The sequence below is a fragment of the Phalacrocorax aristotelis genome, chromosome 11, assembly GCF_949628215.1.
Source record: "Phalacrocorax aristotelis chromosome 11, bGulAri2.1, whole genome shotgun sequence".
NCBI classification, from domain to species: domain Eukaryota; kingdom Metazoa; phylum Chordata; class Aves; order Suliformes; family Phalacrocoracidae; genus Phalacrocorax; species Phalacrocorax aristotelis.
In genome coordinates, this window is record NC_134286.1 from 8,911,958 (window position 1) to 8,932,218 (window position 20,261).

Below are 20,261 nucleotides of genomic sequence, written 5' to 3' on the forward strand. Positions count from 1 at the left end.
TTCTGCTGAAGATTTTCAAGACCTCATTCAAGGATTTCCTCTTAGGTTGGCAGCTAAAGCACTTGTACAGTTTTAGATGGCATCAGTTTAAAGCTCTTAGGTGAGCACCCCAAAGGTCAACTGGGTAAAATTGGGATTGTCATCCCCGTTCTTTTCTAGTTTGTGAATTGAAGCAACTGATTTCCAGTGCCTTTTAAGCAAAGTGTTAAGCTTTGAACCAAAAAAAGAAAAAAAAAAAACTTCACTTCTGAGAATCAAAACTGAAATTCTGCTTGTCCTTAACACCTCCCCCCCCCCCCCGTCTCCATTAGAACTCCAGTGTCTGCGGTCATTCCTCACGCTCCTCTCACCTCCAGGCTAACATGCCACACCAGAACAGAGTCCGTGACAAAACCCACAGGAGGGAACAGATACCACGTCCCACTGCACACACTCACAGTTCTAGTGACAAAGTCTGCTGGGCTCCAGCTGGAAAGCTCTGCCACGGTAACACACATGCTTTATAAACTGCAGTCACTGGGCACCAAATGCTACGGTATCTTTTACTGAGGAAAAAAGTAAGACAAATACATCATCTCAAAACTAACCAGAAAAGACTTGTTTTGTTCACGAGTTTGTTTATTAAAAAGGTAGTATAAAACACAACCCCTTTAAGAAACAAAATTGAAGACAAATCAAGGGATTCTTAGATGCTGTCACAGGTCTAGATATTATTCAAACGATATTTTTTTGTTAAAATGTTGGTTTTCTAAAGGATGAATGAAAATGATCAGTTTAACTTATGGAAAGAAAATAACCTGTCAGAAAAATTCCAAGACAACTTACTGAAAAGTTTAATCTAACAATATACTTCCGTATTACAGAATGAGCAAAAAACAATTTGCTGCAAAAGTTTTCATAATTCTATAAATATTTTACAGACCTTTCAGAGTATCCTGACAGTAAGACTTCAAGCCTTGTATAATGAGCACTAAAGTACACACAAGTCAAATCAACACAAGTACACAACTTACATAATTCATTTACCATACTGCAGTATGTTTCCTCAAATTCAGAAATAAAAATAAGAATTTTAAATCCAATTAAAATCTATAGGTATGTACGTATTTTTTTCAAAGAACTTGATTAGGTTATACAGTTCAAGAATCCAGGGTATGGATATTGATTTTACTGGCAAATTTAAAGGCAAGTTTGCGTTTCTATGAAGCATCCAATACCTTTAAGTTTTCTTAAGTGAATTAAGCTAAGTATTTATAATTGTAAATAGATTAACCTTAACTGAATAATGCCTAGGACATGTTTTAGCTAAAATGCACTGCATTTAACATAGTAATGATTTTAAGTGAATCGCAATCCTTATACAAAAGGTAAGTTGTACGAGGGACTGAAATTCAATTAAAAAAATTAAAAAAGTCAGCAGGAGAAACAGATAACATTTTGATGCAAAATGAAACTAATTCTCTTTACAGCTGTATGTGAACTTTCGAGAACCTGCTACAACTTATGTGCCTTTTCTTTTGGGGCCTTTTGTTTCCAGATGTCTACCTTGGCCATGCTCCTCAGACCATGTCATCTCTGAGGAACACTTGTAACTCTGTACAACTACCCTGCCAGCAAACCACTAAATGGCATTTGATTTTGAAGCAAACTAGCAATATATCTTGAAGCTAAGCACGTGATTTTGTATTGCATGGTTAAGAGTGATTATCTACGTTGAATTATGCTGAAGTATCAGTTAATACTCTTTCCCTGCTGTTTTATTTAAGTGGCTTCACAACCACTTTTTTACACTGTGTGGATTAGTAGAAGCAGCTACTTCTCTAGTTCAAAACTGCGCAACAATGATTATCCACAAATTGTTTCAACCTGCTGCTGGTTATGGTTTTCATAATATACGGAGGGAAGGAGACAGTTTTTCTTAAAAGGAACCTCTCGCCAAAAGCCTGGGGATGAAGGATACTGGAACACTGGCACGGAACCTAAGAAAAATTAGAAACTGAGCAAAAAGGTCGATTTTGTCACTTCTAATGAGCAAGACAAGTCATTAGAAAGCACTTTTAATTAAACAATTAATATAGTGAAAACAGCAATGGGGTTTTAAATTCTTACCAATTTATTTATGATGCTGCTCAGTCACAAAAATCTAAGTTTAAAAAGGAACTCAGCTTGTTCAGCTTCAGATTTGTTAAAATTTGGTATTAAACTGCTCTATTCTACAAGATTTTCATGATCATACTTCAAAATAGTAAATTTAACTTTTGTGAAAAAATTTTATTTATGTTAGGATTAATTTATAAAAATTTGCATAATTTAAAAAAGGAAAACATCAAAAGAATTCGGTCTCGATGAAAATCTGCTGAAAAGAAAGTCACAGCTGCATTAACCTCTCCATAGACCATTAAATGCCTCAATAACTCACTGAGTAGTTTATAAAAATAGATTTTTACATTTTACTGGGGAGTAACAGAGGTAGACAAAAGGAAAATACCAGTTTGAGTGTAATGCCGCACTTCAGAACAACGTATTTGCATGGAAAAAGAGACTTTATTTTCTTAAGGATCCTAGTTAATAGGAAAACCAGTAAAGCATTTGGTCTCAGTCTTTGTTGGTGCTGTACTTCAGTGTGAAGTCTAGAGGAAAAGGTGAAAAGACTAACATCACATTTCACTTTTGAAGCAAGCCAATCAAATCTGTACATCGACTGGAGAGAGGAAGGTTACTGCACATAATGAGTCTTTATTTTTCAAAGTCTTTTTTCAAACACTAACACTAACCTTATTTTTTATATCTGATACCATGATAAGGCTTCATAGAACTGTACAATATTTATACATTTCTCAATAGTTTTCCTATATCAGTTGCAATTCCACTGCGAAACAGGTGATTTAACTGTGTAGAGTGTTATATGACTAAGCTCTCTTAAAAAAACCCAAAAGCTAACAAAACACAGTAGTCTAACAGATCTAAAGCCTAGAGTCTAGAAGCTGGAAGAAATGAAAGGAGCACTGAAAGCAATACCCACCACACTAAATTACACTCTTCATATGGCAAAACCTTCAGCCCTCCAAGGTCTGTGGTGCTTATTACCAGTAAAAGTAACTAGGGCAGAACCAGCACAAGCCAGAGATGTGATGCGAATATGTCACCACGTGCAGCTACACACCAGGCAGTACTTCAGATTCCCTGAACTGTTCAAACACCTGTTTTGCTAAAACATACAATTTGCACACTTGTAAGGATGAGAAAATGGTCTGTCTTAGCTGGCCAAGAGTTACAGCTCTTCTTTATAACACAACTCCAAATTGGAAATTCGTCATGCCAGCGTATAATGAGCCCCGAGACTTTTAAACCCTAAATTCAAATATCACCTCTGTTGTAACACCAGATATTTTGTCACAAAAAGATATAATTTATAACCATGGTGCCAAGTATTAACTTAGATGCTCTGGTTGGCATAGCTACCCATACATATCAATTACATATAAAAAAAACACACAAAAAACACAACACCAAAAAACAACCAAACAACCAAAACCAAGTACCACAGAGTTCTGGAAAAAATACAGATGGTAACCTCAGAGCACAAAGTTTGAAAATACCCATTTTCAGAGTATTCTGAATACTTCAGGATGGAAAGAACTGGCATCTATGGTTTCTTGCAATCCAGTACAAATTAAAAAATTCAAAAGACCCTCCTTACAATTGCACACTAGTAACTATTCATATGAACAGCATGCTATGAATTTAGCACTAATAATTTAATTTAGTGACTAAATCTGTATTCTTCTATCCTTAGGTATCAAAATAATGGGATTCTAAAATCAGAAGGACTATGCCCAAAACAGCTCCCCCAGAATTATTTTTGAAAGCCTGCTACTTATTAAGATATCTAAAGTTAGAATGCCTTCTAAATTCTTGACTCTGCAAGTATTTCTAAGAGGGCTAGCATTTGCTTTTTCCATACAAAAGAATATTATTTGAAAGCATATTTGCAAGTATTCTAACTTTTGCACAACAAACTGTAGTTCAGGTTGCAGAGCCTCTAAATTTTAATCCCCACTTTGAAGAGCATGTAAGGCTAAACTAAAACACTGAAGAGAACTCACACTCATCATCTAACCAAAAGTTAAATGAAAACCTTTACTCTAATATTAAAGCAAAAACTAAACAAAGCAAATACATCAATCAAAAGCCTATTTTGCAGACTTACTGCATGCAGACCATGAGGGTTTAAATCAGTCTTATTTCATTATGGCCTAGAATGTGTGTGCTCATGCATATCTAGTCTCCTTTACAGAATTCCAGCCTCAAAAAAAGATCCAACTATCAACAGAAGATCTAAACGGGAAGAAAAAATAGTTTACTGAATGCTGTGATTTAATTATCTTCACTCAGTTTGCCTCATGTTGGCTATGGCAACCTCGTTTGTTTTCCACTTCCTTTAAGTTTGTGACTTGGTACTACTCTTATCATTTGCTACTTAATGCATAGCAACACGTCCAATGCATTCACCCTATACATATCACAGCATCTGTTCCATAAAATTATCCAAAGTACTCAGGAGAAGAATCATTTTTAAGGATGAGATACTGAGTTCCAAAGGGTACAGGAAAATTAGCAGTAAAATCCAGAAATCGTGTAATAGCTTTGTATAACTGAAGTCACATATAGTTACATGGACTTGGGTGTTCCAGGAAGGGCTGGAACGTATTTCACACTTGCATAATGAAACACTAACAAGCATAGTTAGAACAAAAAAGCCTGATGAGTTTTACCGCATTCTTGGCAACTTTACCTGAATAGCCAATTAATACAAACTTTTAGAGTCTCATTAAATACTGCTTTTAATGAAAACTTCAAAGCACACGGTTGATGACATTCTAATACGCATATATGAATACGAACATTGTCTGCAGTCACCCTGAAGAAAGGGATAAACTCAAACATCACCCTAAAAACCATGCTTTCGTCAAGCGTTAAAGATGTTATGTATCTGCTTCAACATCACTGCCTGCAAGGCTGCTGTCTGTAGATGGAGCACCATCTTCATTAATACCCTCACCATTATTCTCCCTCTTACGGGCTTCATCATTTACATCCTTAGATGCGTCATTAACTTTTGAAGGCTGTCTGCCTTCAGGTGGCTTAACGCTACTTGTTGCGGAATCTGAATCAGATGTAGGCTGCTGCTCCTTTCCATCAGGATCCTCTAAAAATGATCCCCACACCTTGAGCCGTTCTTCCCTCTCTCTTGCAGTCTCCTCCACCTATTAAAGATACATTTATACACACCATTACAAAGTCACACTTGTAAAAATGAATACTTACACAGATAAAACTACACAAACATTTATATTGCAGTAATATCTCAAGACTTCAAGAGGCCCTGTTGACTGTGAACTAGCATCTGTACATCCAGTGGCTAATGCTCTAAGCTGACATCTCCAACACACAATTTTTAACATGAAACAGGTCCTTTAAATTTTTGCCAAATTTAATAATTAAGGGTTTTTTTTTTTCTTTGAGACTTCCTGGCAGTTTGACAACAAGCAAGATGGAGCAGGTGTAGGAAGGGTAGCGGGACGGGAACACGAAGCACTTCTCAAATTAAAACACATTTTCAGTTTGGAAGGAGTATTTGATGAAGTACGACCATGAAAGGCTACCTGATAATCCGTTACACCATCCCATGTTTCAGCACTGAGCTGACGGCCACCAAACCACCTTCCATTTAGAGTTAGCTTGCACAGGTCAGCTTCTGTTGCTTCTTTAAATGACACAGAAGCCACGCCATCAGGGTGTCGCTGTAAGGAGAGACAACTTTCATTCAATAGTTTTCTAAATAGTGTATTTATTCCAAAAATCTTTTAGACAGTCTTACAAAAATCCATCAGGACATAGCTCCCTCCCAATCATACGCAATTGTGTTTGAAAAAGTCAGTTTGCAGGTTTACACATTTTGTTCTACTGGTACAGAGAACCAACATAGAACACAGAAAACAAATCTTCCAGTTAGTTTAGCTACAAATAAATGTATTTATAAACTCTCAAACTTGTGACATTTATCCAAGTTATTGGGAAGAGTCAGAGTTTGCCTTCACATAGGCTGAAATAGATAGGTGCTAATAAATTAATTTCTGAAACAGCTAATTTTAAAATAGTGGATGATTAGGCCAAGTTTCCATGAGATAAACACACAAAACAAAATAAATGCTCCACTCTTATTTAAAGCATCCTACGTGTTTTGCACATTTACAGATTACACCAATTCTGCCAACATGATCTGTAAAAAATACCTACGTCAAATATGAGAACCTTCTTTACTTGACCAAACTTTTCACACTCTGTCCGCAGATCTTCTCTGATCTCATTTAGCACCAAGGGATCCTCCTGCAACACAATCACACAGATTAAACAGGAGCACTTCTCAGCTTTATTTTTGCTCAGTCAATCACCAATGGAACACATCTGCCAATCTATCAGAAGTTCATTAATTAAGTGCTGTTATGCTGCATTTTCAAAGCCACTTGGGAGTTGACAGACAGCCCTTATTTGACTTTAATCAATGTACTTTATTAGTAAGGCTTTTTGTGCTGGCTTCTCCATTCTAACACAGCTACTGTCTACTCCTCTTTCCATCCCAAAAAGAAATATTGTCAGGATACACACAGTGAAAAAGGCTGGTTTGAAAAATATCTTTGTCTTGTTTTCTGGAAATAGATGAATGAATTTTAAACAGATGCTTGGTACAGGGGGAAAAAAAAAAACCCTGCCCAAACAGCAAGTTTAATTTTGTTCTCATCTGCCCAGAATTTTGCTAAAATTCTTACGCCACAAAGTTCAGACAATGTTAACAGCACAATCTACAGTAGCAAACTGCATCTTCCTACCTCAAAGTCCTTTGGGTGAAACATATTCCTGATAATAACGATGCGTTCATGTCGCATTCGAGTTGCACCATCTTTCTTCTCAGGCCTCCAATCCAGCTGTCTAATGAAATGAAGCAACAGTAAGAAGATATTGTTGCGGCTCTCTTCAGTTTCTACAAGTATTTGTTGAAAAAAAATCATTAATTTGGCATTTCTTGCAATACATCAACTAAAACATGTATTTTGACACAAAGAGTTAAATTACTCTTCTAAAAAATGCAATAATCATCCAGTTTTACCACTTCTCCTACAAAGGAGTTGAGGTTTTAAGGTACTCTAATGCTCAAAGAGGGACTATAAATTATGGTAAGAATCAAAGCATTTGATATAACAAACACTGAAAAAAAATCTTCAAGTTTTAACTCCTTTCTAATATCAGCTCAGATACAGGAACCAGCTGCTGGCAAGTATACAAAAATGTCAATATTTTACCATTTTTTCCTTATTTTGTAAAAAAGGAGATCCACTATTCCTTTTGGTAGAATTTAACTGCTTTTATTTAAACAAACATGCAAGAACACCTTGAGTCTTACACAGGCATTGCTGCAAGATGTACTTTGCTCCACAGTGCATAGAGCCACTGCCACAAACCGTAATGTAACTCAGGGCATCTGTTCTATGACTTTGCCTTCTCACAAAAAATGTTACTTCTCGTAGAAGTGCCTACTTCATATCCTATTACAAAAAAAGGACACATTCACTTACACTTCTAAATCTCAAAATCTTAAATTTGGAGTTCCTTCTTGTATCTGCTACTTCGGCTGAAGAAAACTTGGATTTCCAATGAAGATAGTAGCAAGTAAATTATACTCTTCAACTCAAAAGGAACACCAACTGAAGTCAGTTTATTCACAAAAATTGCTGTCAAGTTATTTTAACACTCTTATCTCCACACTGGAGACTTCTTATAGCAAGAACTTGCAATGTATCTCTGAGGCAGACACATTCCAAGCTGCTTTTATTTTTAATTGATGTCAAATAGACTTTTTTCCCCCCCTTTAACTATGCCAAAATACTTTTGCATTATTATTTAAAATGTTTAATGGAATGCTGCTTTCATTAAAGTATTAAGAGCCTACATACTTAAACTTTTTTCTTCTTTAATCCGCATCTTCTTAGTTCCAAAAGGCAAAAAACAATTTTTAAGTGACAAAAGCAATTAATCTAGGTATAATTAAAAAAAAATAAATGTCTTCAAGCAGAAAGAGAGGTCTGGGGGAATCTACAGAGATATTTTAGTATTTGCTCCTATGGAAAGTAGCATCTCTTGCCCTTTGCAATGAGTAAAGTATGGTACAAACAATATGTGGACAGTCAGAGCATTATTACCTTAAAAAATGCTGACAGGACCTGCATGCTCTCACATACTGAGAAAAAGTCTTTTTTTCTCCCCGGAGCTGTAATATTCTCTTCTATAACTGAAAGGACCTTCACTCCCTATCTATTACTTTAATGCATCCTTCGCTCCCTATCTATTACTTTAATGCATCAATCACGAAGAAGTTCATTATGTCAACATATAATTTAGGAGTTCCTCCCCTGCAAATGTGTATATTTAAACTATTTTGCTGTCAGGCAAACTTCAATTTTTGCATAACTCTTAGCATTGCGTTCAAAAGAAAGCAGCGCTTAACTAATAGCATTTAGAATTCAAGCAATGTTTTACTGAAATAAAAAATACAAACTTCTGTTGTTGAGACAACTTCTTCTTGTAGTCTTTACATTTCTTCTTCTTTTTGCTTGCATCATACTCCCCCTTCAGTTGAAACTTTGCAACTTCAACATGCAATTTATAGCCTCTAATTTCTGCCTCATCCAGAAGTCTCAATGCAAGTTGAACTGATTCTCTCTATTCGAAGATAAAACAGAACAAGCTTTAAAGCACATGGCACAGTCAAATTACTCCAATAACATTTAATTAAGGATATTATGCTAAGAATAAATTCCCTGTCACTGAACGCCATAATGCCGTGTCTCTTCCAAGTCTCGACACATGGTTGGCAATTGCTTTCTGTTATCTAAACCCAGTATTTCTTCACTACTGTTACAGCAGATCAATGCTCCCAAAAGCAACAGTGTACATTTCATTCAAATGTGTCATAAATGCTACTCTGCAATGGTCAAGCAAGCTGATGTACTCAAAAGTGACAACAAAAAAAATTCAGGGGGCTGATTTTCTATAAAGCATGTATCACATTTCCAAGAAGAGCAGATGTTGAGTCTCTTAAATAATTTTTAGCATTTTCCTAAAAGTCCCTTATAGAGTGCACGTCATCTTTATACTTGTGCACTAAACAGCCCTAACTACTACAATTACAAAACTAGCATAGATTACAAGGCACTTGATTTAGTACTGCCTGGTGCTTCTTGCAGAATGAAAGCAGATTGCACTTGCAAGCACTAAGTTTCCAAATGATTCACAGGTGAAACACGTGAAGGAAATAGTACTGCAGCCTAAACTTGTACAGGTTAATATAGACTGCAAGAACAGTTCCGAACCTAATCAGTTCTAAACTAAAAGCTGTAGAAACAGGACTAAGGTATGTTCTTTCCTGTCTTGTTATTTCTGTATTCTTGACCACAGAGTGACATATTTTCAAAGTAAAAGGTGAAGAGTCCCCCATTTCACCCCGTAATCACTGGCACCCAAGATAGGAACATGTAAAGACATGTTCAGCGGGTATGGTGGATGTTACTGGGGGAGGGTAAGAGGAAACGAAGGAGGTACACAAGCAGATGAGTGGGTGGTTCTGGAATAAATCTTTAGAATGGACATCTAAATGTTAAGTTATACTTTAGATATTTCAAGAATCTTCTGAATGTGACTCTGAAACAGCAGCCACAAGTAACAATGGGAAGGAAAACTGCATTTCAGTGCACCACTGACCTTTAGATAGCAACAGAGGCCATCTCCTTTAAGGTTTCCTTCCTTATCTTTGTAAAGTTTGATTTTGTGTTCTTCTGTCTGAGGATCTCGCATAATGATACCACATTTTGACATGACTTGTATAAATTCATCTTTTGTGATATCTGGAGGTAAACCTGCAAAATAAATTAAAATAGAAGGCTTGAGTATGTGCAATTTTTTTAAAAACCTCATAAGAACAAAACCCCGCAGTGCTGTGTTTCTTTAAATGAAAGATATCAAACTTAAGGATGAACTTTTACATACACAGTAAGAAGCCACTGCCCTTGGGACCAATATTTTTGCTATTACCTTGTAAATGTTACTTCACACCAATATTTTGAAAATCCTTTTACTTTTTATTAGATGTAACATACAGCAACATCTTTGTGCTCCCTAATATGCAGACCTAGAGCTTTAGTGCTATATCCAATACTGACATTGCAGTGGACATAACGGCCTACAGGAATGTAACTATCCTGCCCGAGTTTTGAGTTCCACTGCAGCTGTAGGGAGTGGAAACAAAAAAAATCCCTGAACCTATAACAGACATATATTTTCTCCACTTACAAATTCAACAACAACAAAAAAGCAACTGATAATATATGAAGTTTTCAAAGTCTGAACTTTGAATTGAGGACAAGGAAAAAACAAAATGGAGGAGAAAATTATGTGAACATTCCATGCTAGTTTAAACTCGATGCATTTTTTTGAGAATTCAGACGTCTGCATTTCTGTGACTGCTCAGACCCACCAAAGGTACCTCTGTGTATGCACCTAAAGACAGCACCCTGCCATCCAAAACCCGTGGAGAAATACCATCATAAACGCAGATAGTTTTGGTTGATCTTCCCCATTAATTTCCAGCTTTTTTGGTAGTTTCCTCCTTCTTATCCATAATTTAATTATGTATTTATAAAATAAAAATAAAAAGTAAAGAGTAAAACATTAAGTGATAGTATAGTCAATGCAATCTTATTGTAACTTATTCTCATTATCCTATTCCTCAGGAGTTCGCAAAGATTGTTTTTCTTGGCTGTAGCTTACTTTAAAAAAAATAAAATTAGTGACTTGGCTGATACAGCTACAGAATATCACATTTAAAAGATAAAAGCATGGAATATGTCCCTTACATTACTTTGCCACATCTGCTATTTAAAGGTCACAAAGATGTTACACAGTCAGGAACATAAGTTTAAGTGGCAGTCTTGCAAGTGGCAGACTGAATAGGTAATATTAGAAGTCAGTGAGACATATACAAGTCTCTTTTACCATCTTTAGCTCAAAGAAGATAAGTAAACACTATTACTTACCAGTTACATAAACATTTGTGTTTCTGTCTTCTTCAACATGAAACCATCCTAAAAACAGAGTTTTAATTCAGTTATGCCAACATATTAAACATGGGAGCATACACTAATGTTCACATTCCACCAGTTTTCTGAGAATTTTTGCCACTCACAAGAAAAGCTCCGAATAAGCCTCATTTTGCGTTTTTTCCCCACCCTGTAGATGGGGGTAGGAGGATACCTATGAAGTACCACACAATTTAAAAATCATTCTGGAGATGTTCAGAACTACATGGTAACACTGAACTATTGCCAGTTTCCATTCAGCACAACACAGGTTGCAGCCTACACAGAGGGAAACCCTTTGTCACTTACCTGGCTCAAGCTTCCGTTTTTCTGCTTTATGTTTGGGATCTGTTTGTTGTGGTCCTTTCTCGTTTGCTGATGGTTGTGTTCCTGATGTCTTAGAACTGACAGGTTGCTTACTTTCAGTTGCTGTGCCAGAAGCAGATGAACTGTCTGTATTATCTGCATGGAAGCCATAGTTGGCATGATACGTTGCAAGGAAATCTTCTGTTATCTGAAAAGAAATTAGGAAAATTAATCTAAAATTTCAAAGAGCTACAAATTGAGGTTCGTAAATGTTTTAGTTAGTGAATCAATGATGGCCGTTTTCTAATCCAGCAACCTAGAACAGAACAGTATTTTAAAACTTTTTATATCATCATTGTAAAGCTATCCATCAGTTCAGACATTACCTGAACTAGACTAAGATACTAATTCCATACAACATATAAACTTTTCAAACAAGTATTTCACAAGTTCTACCTTTTTTTCAAGCAAAGCTTTCTGCTTTCAGCATAAATTGGATTTGCCTGAGGGACAGAACCAAGCACTCCTGACCGCGTTGAAGACAGAAATTGGCACTGAAGGTAAGCCAACAACTTATCCACAGATGATGAGTGGTTGACATTTGTTGACATCTGCCTTTTCATAGACAACATATATTTGCGTTGATAGACAATAAATATTGCACTTAGAGATGTATCTCAATGCACTGTTTATAAGGCCATACATCCTACTTTATACCCTGCTATAACAAATAATTAGCTCGCTCTTTTTTCAGAAAGATGATATTTGGATAAAATACAAGATTGGCTAATGCCCATCTTTTAGACTGAAACAAAAACCCCTACGAATTACACCCAGTATTTCCAGCCAGGCAAATTTTAATACTAGCCACTAGTAATAACATGCAAAGAGATGATACATCATAGCTGATTTTGCCAGCTTCGCTGCACTACGAAGTACTTTCTGAAGTTACGCACTCTGAAATGATTTATTCACAAAGCTGAGCCTTAACCTTTGAAAACTGTACCTGACTCTGACCTGTGCTGCACTTGCTTCATCTGTATTCAAAAGGGAACAAAACTTAGTGTCATTCAGCTATTGTAAGAGAGCACAACAGACAGTAGCGCCAATGACAACAATGCAATCTTGTATCTTCCGTAATTATTTGAAGCTTGATGTTTCAACTCTAAGCTTTTATTACGACAAATACAAAACGCAGAATTGACAGTAACATCGTCATGAATAACGCAAGATGCTGTGGAGCATGAAATGTGTTTAGCATGAAATAGCTCCTACACTAAACAAGATTTGCAACCTACCTCGGTCAGGAATGTAAGTGGCTGCTCATACAGATATGACATAACGTCAAGAGAAAGCAAGAGTACAACCTTCCTACACACTTCTTAGTGAAGAAAAGAATACTTGTTCCAGTGAGGTTCACTGACACTAGCAATCTTAGCAAATCCTTAGTTTCACAGTTGATGAAATCCAGAGAATTAAGCTTTTAAACTTTCTGGTGAACAATGTTATTAACTTTCATCAGACAACCTACTGATACATTAGTGGTTAAACCTGCAACAACTAGCCACCTCCCTGCAGCAGTATATTTTTCAACTTCAGGGGGAACAGCATTCTCATGTAAAGCTATATTTATTCTTAGCAAATTACATACCATGGACTGGCAAATTTTGCAAGTCAAAAACAAAGGTTTTTTTCTTCCATAATATGTTATCATCCTACCATAAATACCCCTATACTTATTTAACTTTAAAATGCGTTTTTGCAAGCATAAAGGAATCTATACAAGTATAAAGGCTTTTATTGGAACTTATGCCATACCATACCTGGATGGAAAACAAGCACTCACAGAATTTCTTACTTGGGGCTTCAATCCAGTTCTGGTGGAGAACATCACAGAAACAGATCAGTTCTACCTCCGTACCTGCACAGCTGTACAGTTTGGGGCAATCAAGCTTGTTGGAAAAGACATACAATACTACAGGACATGCTAACATGTAACTAACTACTGGTCACGCTGAAATGGAAAGGAATAGATTAACCAGATGAAGGACAGATATCCTATGCTTACAGAGACATCCAACATCTGCTTTTTCATAGCAAGTGATGAAGGCAGGCAGATGAATTCAACACATGATTTTATGCTGTCTGTGAGGGACTACAAAAAGTTGGCAGCCATCAATAGAGTGCCATTGAAAGAAAAATCATTATAGAATACACAAAGTTGCAATTGCTTTTATTAAATATTTGACTGTCTCCAAATTTTTCTGAGGAATGTTGACAGTTAATATCATTAACTCTGCACCACTTTGAAGTGCACTTTAGTAGACGTTCAGCAGATAGTCTATTCCCAAAGCACAGCAGCAGCGCAATACTACTCTGTAGATGATGATTACTTAGACCAGTAGGAATATTTTCATCTTTTCTCAGACAACAGAGATAAGGAATTTTATTACTGCTCACAGAGTAGAGAAAGAACAATAACTTCTGGCTCTTGTGGTCTCTTCAATCTATTTTGATTAAACACTCTGTTGAATAATCATCAGCAAGATGGTGTAACCTGAGATACTATGATATACAGCCCGGTGACCTATCTATAACACACAGTGCTTTGCAACAATTCTTTACCAACTTCTACTATACATCATATTTACTAACAAACTCTGCTGTACCTATATAATCCCTCCAGCCTATATAACCACTCTAATGTTATCTCTTCTCTGAGATGGAAATTTGAGATCAGAGAGGCAATTAGGAAAGACCAATGCTCCTGAGAAGAAGAGATAAAACCCCTTTAAAAGTTACCATCCTTACTGGATACAGCACTCCACGGGGAGCCAGGAAGATTCAGTGCTCCGCTCATCTGCTTTGTGAGTCTGGATTCTTCACGTGTTTTTACCCCTCTGTAAGCCATCTGCTACACGGACACCTTACTAGGTTTACACACATACAAACTTGGCACTACAGGCTTCATTCTCACTCAGATTCTCTGAATTGCAATGAATTCAGAGTCATGAATAAGAACCTGCACGTCACAGTTACCAAGTATATGCTATAAATGTCTTAACATTTTTAAATTAAGTAATTGCCCTCATTCATTGTTACATTGTAACAAAATTACTATTTCATTTGCAGATCAGTAGATTGGCTCAACACATTAAATCTACGTCCCTCCTCACCTTGAAGAGCCACGCTGCTATAGTAAATTCGTTTTTTATACAGAAAATATTTAATTATAAAAAACCAAGATGAAAACCTGTAACGTATTTCCATTCCGTAGAATGCCTCTAAGCCAAACACACTTAATTTTCAAGTGCACTTCCAAGACCTAAGGAGATGGAGCAAGACACCTCTACACATGCATCGTTTTCGAATAGTAGAAGAGGGATATACTAGTCCATTTTCACCCAGACCTCTTAAGAAGCTTGTTCATTTCTTCACTGCCGACAGGAAGATAAAGATCGGCAGAGCTCCTGTGATAAAAAAAGCCCCTAAACATGTCAAAGGCAGTTCCAATTTGTTAAGATCCACAAATATAACTGTGACTTCATGCCAGGCCCGACCAATTCTACAGATTCGCAGCCAAGGAGAGAAGCCAACCTACAGCTCTTCACAAGAGAAGAGCAGAAAGCAGCCGGTCAGGGTACAGATGGTGACAACAGCAGCTGCCGCGGGTTTTGCCTGTAAAAAAGAGTGTTTTGGTGCTACAGAGACTTTGAAGCAGACGTCTACTTGGCTGACTGAACGCAGACAAGCGAGGCGCCTCCGTGCTGAAGGCACCCAGCATCAACTGCCCTTCTTTGTCACCCTTCCTTGGGGACCCTTCGGCACTCCACCGGGAAGGGGCTGCCCCGCGGCGGCCCGCGGGCGGGGGGAGAGACCCCCGCGAGGGAGCAGCGAGACCGGGGGGTGGGCGGCGGGGCACCGGGGCCACTGAGCCCGGGGGGAGCCCGACCGACGGCCCTCAGGCAAGGCCGAGGCTCGCCCCGCACCCACCTTGGGGAACCAGGCCTTCTTCTCCCGGTCCCACTCGTAGGCGGCCCCATCGGCCGGGTCCACGTAGGTGAAGGGGTCGGCCTCGGCCTCGGCCTCGCCCTCCTCGCCGCCGGGCCCGGCCTCGTACTGCTGCTGGAGCTGCAGCTGCCGGTAGAACTCCTCGTTCCCGTCCTCACCGCTCATCCTGGCCTGCTCGGCGGCCCTCGGCAGGGAACGGGGCGGGGCGAGAACACCCGCACCGGGCCTAGGCGCCGAGACACCCCCGCCGCCGCCGCCTGAGGCGCCGGCTCGCCCCTCCCCGCCCCCCCACCCTTCTCGGCGGCGGGGCCGGGGCGCGCCCGGGCGCGGGCACGCGCAGCCGGGAGCGGCGGGAGCGCGCGCGCTGACCCCCTCCGCCTCGCGCTGCCGGTGACCGCCCCGAAGCCCCACCGCGCGCAGGAGCGGAAGTAGCACCCTCCCACCAACACCCGCGGAAGGGCTTTTTTTTTTCTTTCTCCCGCCCCCATCCACGCCGCAGCCACTGAGCCGTGGGCTGACTGATGACGTGCGGGCAGCGGAGCCAATGGAGAGGAGAGCCCTTCCCGGAGGGCGGGGCGCTCGGGGCTGCGCGGGAGAGGGCGGGGCTCGCTTTCCCGCCTCTGGGCGGGCAGAGGCTTGGGGCTGTGGCGGCGGTACGCGGCAGGGTACTGCCTGAGGGAGCTCGAGCTGGCGTGGGGCCTCCTTGCTGCTCCAGGCCGGCCTCGCTCCTTTTCCTTAGGCTGCAGCCCTGTTTCACCACAGGCGGGGCCTTGGCATGAGGGCCTTGAGGCCCTGGGCCCATTGCGGGTGGGGAGATGTGGGTGTCGAGATGGGCTTTGCATGGAGGCTGTTGAAGTTAAACCTGCTAAGGGGCGTGAAACACTGAAAGTACTCCTCCTGCAATACTTTTCTCTAGTGTGCCTTGGACAATACTGACCAGTCAAGGTCATTCTGTCAGGTGGGTGCTGTGCAGTCAGCTGGCCCTGAGGCATCACTAAGATGGACAGTATGTTTTCATATCCTACTAGAGGTGAAGATAAAAAGAGGTAGATAATACTTAAATTGTATGCTAACTGTCAAAAAAAATCACATTGGTCTTTGCTCCACCCCGGCACAGGTTGCTGGTGCAAATGGTTTGACCGGTTAAGCCTCCTGGGGACAAGGAGCTGCTGCTTGTGTCTACCCGGGTGACATAAGTGTCTTCCTTCCACAGAACAGGGATGTGACAGGCAAGAGTATCTATAGAATCATAGAATCATGGAGTGTCCTGGGTTGGAATAGACCCCCAAAGATCACTGAGTCACCTGTCCCTGCACAGGACAACCCCAAATTCACACCATGTCTCTGAGGGCCTTGTCCAAGTGATTCTGGAATATCGCCAGGCTGGTGCTGTGATGCCTCCCTGGGGAGCCTGTTCCAGGGCTCCACCACCCTCTGGGGAAGAACCTTTTCCTAATAACCTAACCCTCCCCTGGCACATCTCCCTGTCATTCCCTCGGGTCCTGTCGTTGGTCACCAGAGAGAAGAGATCAGCGCCTGCCCCTCCGCCTCCCCTTGTGAGGGAGCTGCAGACCATGATGAGGGCTGCCCTCAGCTTCCTCCGCTCCAGGCTGAACAAACGGCTGAAGTCATTTGATTTTAGCCGCTCCTCATATGGTTTCCCCTCTAAACCCTTCACTGACTTCACACCCCTCCTCTGGACACTCTCCAGTAGCTTTATATCCTTAATATACTGTGGTGGCCAAGACTGCACCCACCACTCGAGGTGAGGCTGCACCAGCGCAGAGCAGAGTGGGACAATCCCCTCCCTTGACTGGCTAGCAATGCAGCGCTTAACAGTCCAGCACAATGCTGGATAGTGCTCAGTACAGTGCTTACAGTCCAGCTACAGCTCCCTTCCAAAAGGGGTGGTACGTTGGTGCAATGTGAGGGATGAGGCTTCTTTTCAAAATGTTGAATTGGCTTGCATTAATGAAGCCTGCAATTAGTTATTCATCAGTGTAGTACTCTATCTGTGGATACTTAAACACTTTAAATAAAATTTTCTTATTCAAATCAGTTCTAAAAGACCTTCATTCAGTGCCATCTAGTGGTTTTCACAGTGTAATCCTGGCGGCATTACATCAAAAACAAATTTAATTGCTAAAGTATGTATTTAAAAGTGTTTCTTTTTATTTAGAGGACGACAATGCACACTGATTAGGTTTTGTTTTGCAAAATTTAGCCTAGAGCTATAAACCCCAGGTATTAAAACAGTGTACGTGTTTTAAATGCAAATTTAGCTGAACAGCCGCATTGAAGCTGGTGGTGGCTGGTTGCCAGTGGCAAAGTAATCTTTCCACTCAGAAATGAAAATTGTATTCAGTACAGGGGTTTTCTGGAAATTAGTATTCCAGGAACAAATGTATCTTTACTGTCATACAGACTGGAATGATAATTAAAAAATCAATGACACAGTCCTGGGCCTGTGAAGCTCTGTAGGGAGAGACCAACATCAGCTAACTGGCTGGTCAACAGACAGTCAGATGAAATTACTGAGGATATAAATACAGACTTCTAGTAACCTTTGGCTGTTACACAAAGAACATCCAGCCTAGTTAATGACATCTTTCATGCTTCAGGGGTTTTCTCTTGGCAGGGCTATTACGATAGTTGTCCAAAGATTGTTTTGTGATCACTTGCAAACGGACGGTTTAAGAGGCATTGGTATTAGCTCTCAAATAGGTATTGGGTTTTGGTGAGGAGCATGAAAGGCTTAACATAAACTCTGCTTACCTATACAAATTTGAATTGGGTATATGTTTGGATGTAAGATAATCATAGCCTTAAACATTGCAAGAGCCATACAATTTAAGTAATAAACTGCTTATTTGATTTTGGCAGAGTATTTTACTTTCATGACCTGAGCAAATGTAGTGAAGACTGTGCCCACACAGTACAGATTTCCCCTGTGTGCAGACCTGCCTACAGCAAGTCACTGGGGCACTGTCCTGGGGAGCAGGAGATCCAAATTTAATCCCATTCAGATGGAAGTGAGCGCATGCTTGTGTGCAGTAGGGTTAGTGCATGGTAAATCTGATCTGCACACTTTAATGTAGCTGTGATGACAAACTACCTCAAGTTCCCTCACCCTTTCTTGCAGATAATGGCATGCATGACGGCAGCTACTGCAGCACAGCTTCTTACCGTGTTGCCATCATAGAATCGTTAAGGTTGGAAAAGACCCTTAAGATCATCGAGTCCAACCACTAACCTGTCACTGCCAAGTCCACCACTAAACCATATCCTCAAGCACCACATCTACCCTTCTTTTAAATACCTCCAAGGATGGAGACTCTACCACCTCCCAGGGCAGCCTGTTCTAATGCCTGACAACCCTTTCGGTGAAGAAGTTTTTCCTAATATCCAACCTAAACTTCCCCTGGCACAGCTTGAGGCCATTTCCTCTTGTCCTATTGCTTGTTACTAGGGAGAAGGGACCAACCCCCGCCTCGCTACAACCTCCTTTCAGGTAGTTGTAGAGAGCAATAAGGTCTCCCTTCAGCCTCCTCTTCTTCAGACTAAACACCCCCAGCTCCCTCAGCCGCTCCTCGTAAGACTTGCTCTCTAGACCCTTCACCAACTTCGTTGCCCTTCTCTGGACACGCTCCAGCACCTCGATGTCCTTCTAGTAGTGAGGGGCCCAAAACTGAACACAGTACTTGAGGTGCAGCCTCACCAGTGCCGAGCACAGGGGCACGATCACCTCCCTGCTCCTGCTGGCCACGCTATTCCTGATACAAGCCAGGGTGCTGGTGGCCTTCTTGGCTGCCTGAGCACACTGCCGGCTCATGTTCAGCCAGCTGTCAGCCAGCACCCCCAGGTCCTTTTCCTCCAGACAGATTTCCAGCCGCTCCTCCCCAAGCCTGTAGCATTGCATGGGGTGGTTGTGACCCAAGTGCAGGACCTGTTCTCTTCCTCTTCAGCAAAGGCAGCACAGTGAGCCAGCTCAGGGAGCTCATTTGTCTGGAAACATATCATTTTGGGGGGTCAAGACAGCTTTCCTTTCAGTCACATCCTTGAAATGATATAATTCATGGCCGAACAAGCACTGCTGCTGCCAGCTGCGTGTTCTGGGAATGGTGCAAAGAGCTCGAGCATTACACAGCTTGGACCAGTCTAAGCTGTCAAGCAGTGGTGTTTTAAATCCTGATGAAATGTCTCAAAGTAAATATTAAAAGGAGGCATTAGCATGATGAGTTTGTATCTGTGTCTGACTCCTCTGTGTGATAAAAGGCAATCTTGGTTCATCAGAGGTGATTGTTGGCCTACTGAAAGTACTGAAACCTTGTTTTTTTTGTAAAGGGGTGTTTTGCTGTTGATTTAGAGGGGAACCATCAATTCACTAGCTAATACTTAATTCGGTAAAGAGTTAACACTCTTTTCATGAGATACTTTGTTATGTTAAATCAAGGAGGCAGTAACGAGTGATTAAGTACAGAGAGGTTACTCCTCTTTGGGCTTTCCATGGGGCTGGAGGCTGTAGCTGTTACACAGACTAGTGAGAGTGAAGACAAACCTTCACTGTGCGAAAAATGTCAGGCCCAGATCCAGATGTGCTAAAAATTCAATACCCTTTCCTATGCTGGCAAAGGAAATTCCACAAACCAGTTCGCCTTGCACTGAAGGGACCATCTGTGGCAGAGCCTATAACCTAAATGCCGGTTTGGGTTTGTTTTTTTTTAAGTACCACTGAGTGAAATGTGTAAGTGCTGT

General features: G+C 40.5%; 1 protein-coding gene across 1 annotated transcript; it reads right to left on the reverse strand.

The window, feature by feature from the left end:
- Nucleotides 1–2,278: 2,278 nt before the first annotated feature.
- Nucleotides 2,279–15,930, reverse strand: HTATSF1 (HIV-1 Tat specific factor 1). The gene is made up of 9 exons (XM_075106754.1): nucleotides 15,489–15,930; nucleotides 11,499–11,703; nucleotides 11,148–11,195; nucleotides 9,817–9,971; nucleotides 8,615–8,778; nucleotides 6,891–6,990; nucleotides 6,301–6,390; nucleotides 5,667–5,804; nucleotides 2,279–5,267 (listed from the first exon to the last, which is right to left on the reverse strand). The coding sequence occupies exons 1-9, from the start codon at nucleotides 15,669–15,671 to the stop codon at nucleotides 4,986–4,988; spliced, it is 1,365 nt and encodes a 454-aa protein (XP_074962855.1). The 5' UTR covers nucleotides 15,672–15,930; the 3' UTR covers nucleotides 2,279–4,985.
- Nucleotides 15,931–20,261: the final 4,331 nt, after the last annotated feature.